This window comes from Pteropus vampyrus, unplaced genomic scaffold (genome assembly GCF_000151845.1).
Source record: "Pteropus vampyrus isolate Shadow unplaced genomic scaffold, Pvam_2.0 Scaffold131, whole genome shotgun sequence".
NCBI classification, from domain to species: Eukaryota; Metazoa; Chordata; class Mammalia; order Chiroptera; family Pteropodidae; genus Pteropus; species Pteropus vampyrus.
This window is the reverse complement of record NW_011888912.1, coordinates 1,760,159-1,762,357: the sequence shown is the minus strand read 5'-3', so window position 1 is coordinate 1,762,357 and position 2,199 is coordinate 1,760,159. Positions and strand designations below refer to the sequence as shown.

Here is a 2,199-nt window from a genome sequence, read left to right as displayed (position 1 = left end):
TGTCCCAGGCGCTGCCCCGCCAACGCCGGGTCCCAGGGCGTCGTGGCAGTGGGGGAGGGGTGGAGCCGAGGCGCTGCTTCCGGGGGGTGGCCGCGCCCTCTGCCCTCACCTACCCACTGCACCCCAGCCAGACCGTCATGGTCGCCTGCGTGAGCCCCTCCGACCGGGACTTCATGGAGACTCTCAACACGCTCAAGTACGCCAACCGGGCCCGCAACATCAAAAACAAGGTGGTCGTGAACCAGGACAAGGCGAGCCAGCAGATCAGCACGCTGCGGGCGGAGGTCGCACGCCTGCAGATGGAGCTGATGGAGTACAAGGCGGTGAGCCGGCGCCCGGCCTCTGTCCCCCAGGTCCCGTGCACAGGGCACACTCTGCCGGGGGCTTTCACGTGTGCTGCGCACGCTGCCTTGCACAGAGCAGACTCACGGAACGGGAAGGGCGGACGGGAGCACGGGAGCCGTCCGGTGTGCGGGGGCGGGCGGGGAGAGAGCTGGCCTGCCTCACTGCGGCAGTCGGGGAGGGCCTCGTGGAGGAGGGGCCTTTTGCACGGGGTTTGAGGAATGCGTGGGTGAGTACCGGCAGAAGCAAGTGGAACAGGCCTGCAGGGTGTGCACGGGCCATGAGCACGGTGACAGGTGGGAAGAATGGGTACTTTGGCAGAGATGACAAGTTTGTGTGACGAGGGCAGGAGTTGCCAGCGGTCCGTGTCCTACAGGTGACCCAAAGGGTGTGGCTTTGACTCGCCCTTGGTTTTAAGAGGATTCAACTTAGCTGTCAGCCTTTCCAAAAATTAGGGAGTTTCAGCCTGTCTTTAAAAAAGTTGAAGATCTAACAGCACAGGCCACCAAGTTGGCTGGAGGGACACAGCGGCTGCCCGTCTTAGACAGACTCGGTGGCTGCTCGCTCCGGTCCCCACCACTCCCTGTTGTCTTACAGTCAGACTTTCTCATGTGTGCCAACTGCCCAGGCCCCCAGGGTTTGGCCCTCGGGTTGGCATTCATGGCGATTTGAAGGAGAGCAGTGGACAGGTAGGTCAAGGCAAGATTATGCGAGGCCTAGAAAGGCTGGTCTCGACCTGTTGACCTTTCTGTTGTCATGGGGAGCCATGTAGGGTTTCCGAGCATGGGACACAGGAGCTGTGTTTTGCGGGACTTGGGGTAGGGGGAGGAGCACGTCCCCCCTTCCCCTCCCTGGGAGCCCTGGCACCTGACCGCCCCCCATCTGCCCTCCTCCCAGGGCAAGAGGGTGATCGGGGAGGACGGCAGCGAGGGCTACAGCGACCTCTTCCGGGAGAACGCCATGCTGCAGAAGGAGAACGGGGCTCTGCGCCTGCGCGTGAAGGCCATGCAGGAGGCCATCGACGCCATCAACAAGCGCGTCACCCACCTCCTGAGCCAGGAGGCCAGCCTGCTGCTGGCCAAGGCGGGTGAGTCGGGGAGCCCCAGGCCGGCCAGGAGCGCCAGCGGCTAGGCCCCGTCCATCCAGGATATGGGGTGGGGGGGCTCGTGGGCCAACTCATTCACGCATTTTTGCGAATTAATTTTAAAACTTGTTTTTATGACACAAGTAGTACATGAATACATCGCCTTGATTGACAGGCATCTATCAGGTGAACGATTAAACCCCCTCTCCCTCCAGTTCTTAGCAGGAGCCTCTGGACAGCTCTGTGCACCCTCCCGCACCTTCCCAAGATGCTTGCTCCGACTGCGAGTGTGTGTTCCTACACACTCATCTATGCGCGTGTGCGAACAACTCGTTCCTCTTCTATGCACTTAGAGACCCTGCCACGTTAAAACCTACAAACCTACCGAATTCTTTTAAACTGCCCTGTCCCCCCTGCGATGATGACGAAGCATTTGCCGCCACAGTCCTCTGTTGCGGGACGTTGAGCTGTGCCCAGGGTCTCGCTGTTATCAGCAGTGCTTGTGCACGTCTGTGCACAGAACGAGCCTCTGCCACACAGGTCCCCCTTTGGAAAAGGCCGGGGCGCGTGACCCTGTCGGAGGCTCAGACAGAGGCAAGGCCACCGGTTTAGAGCTGCAGGTCCTCTTTGTTATCCCCCCAGGTGACGGCAATGAGGCCATTGGCGCTCTGATCCAGAGCTACATCCGGGAGATCGAGGAGCTGCGGTGAGTGAACCCCGCACACCTGGGGGCGGGGTCCTTAAACAGGCCCAGGCGGGTCGACCCCACTCAC

The 2,199-nt window shown here is 61.2% G+C and overlaps 1 protein-coding gene across 1 annotated transcript in view; it reads left to right on the top strand.

The window, feature by feature from the left end:
- KIF21B (kinesin family member 21B) overlaps positions 1-2,199 on the top strand; it is a 37,429-nt gene that overhangs the window by 4,332 nt on the left and 30,898 nt on the right. Inside the window, exons 7-10 of the mRNA XM_023534767.1 lie at positions 128-323; positions 1,240-1,429; positions 2,069-2,132; positions 2,175-2,184. Of these exons, the coding sequence (XP_023390535.1) occupies positions 128-323; positions 1,240-1,429; positions 2,069-2,132; positions 2,175-2,184 (460 nt within the window). The remainder of the gene's footprint in view (positions 1-127; positions 324-1,239; positions 1,430-2,068; positions 2,133-2,174; positions 2,185-2,199) is intronic.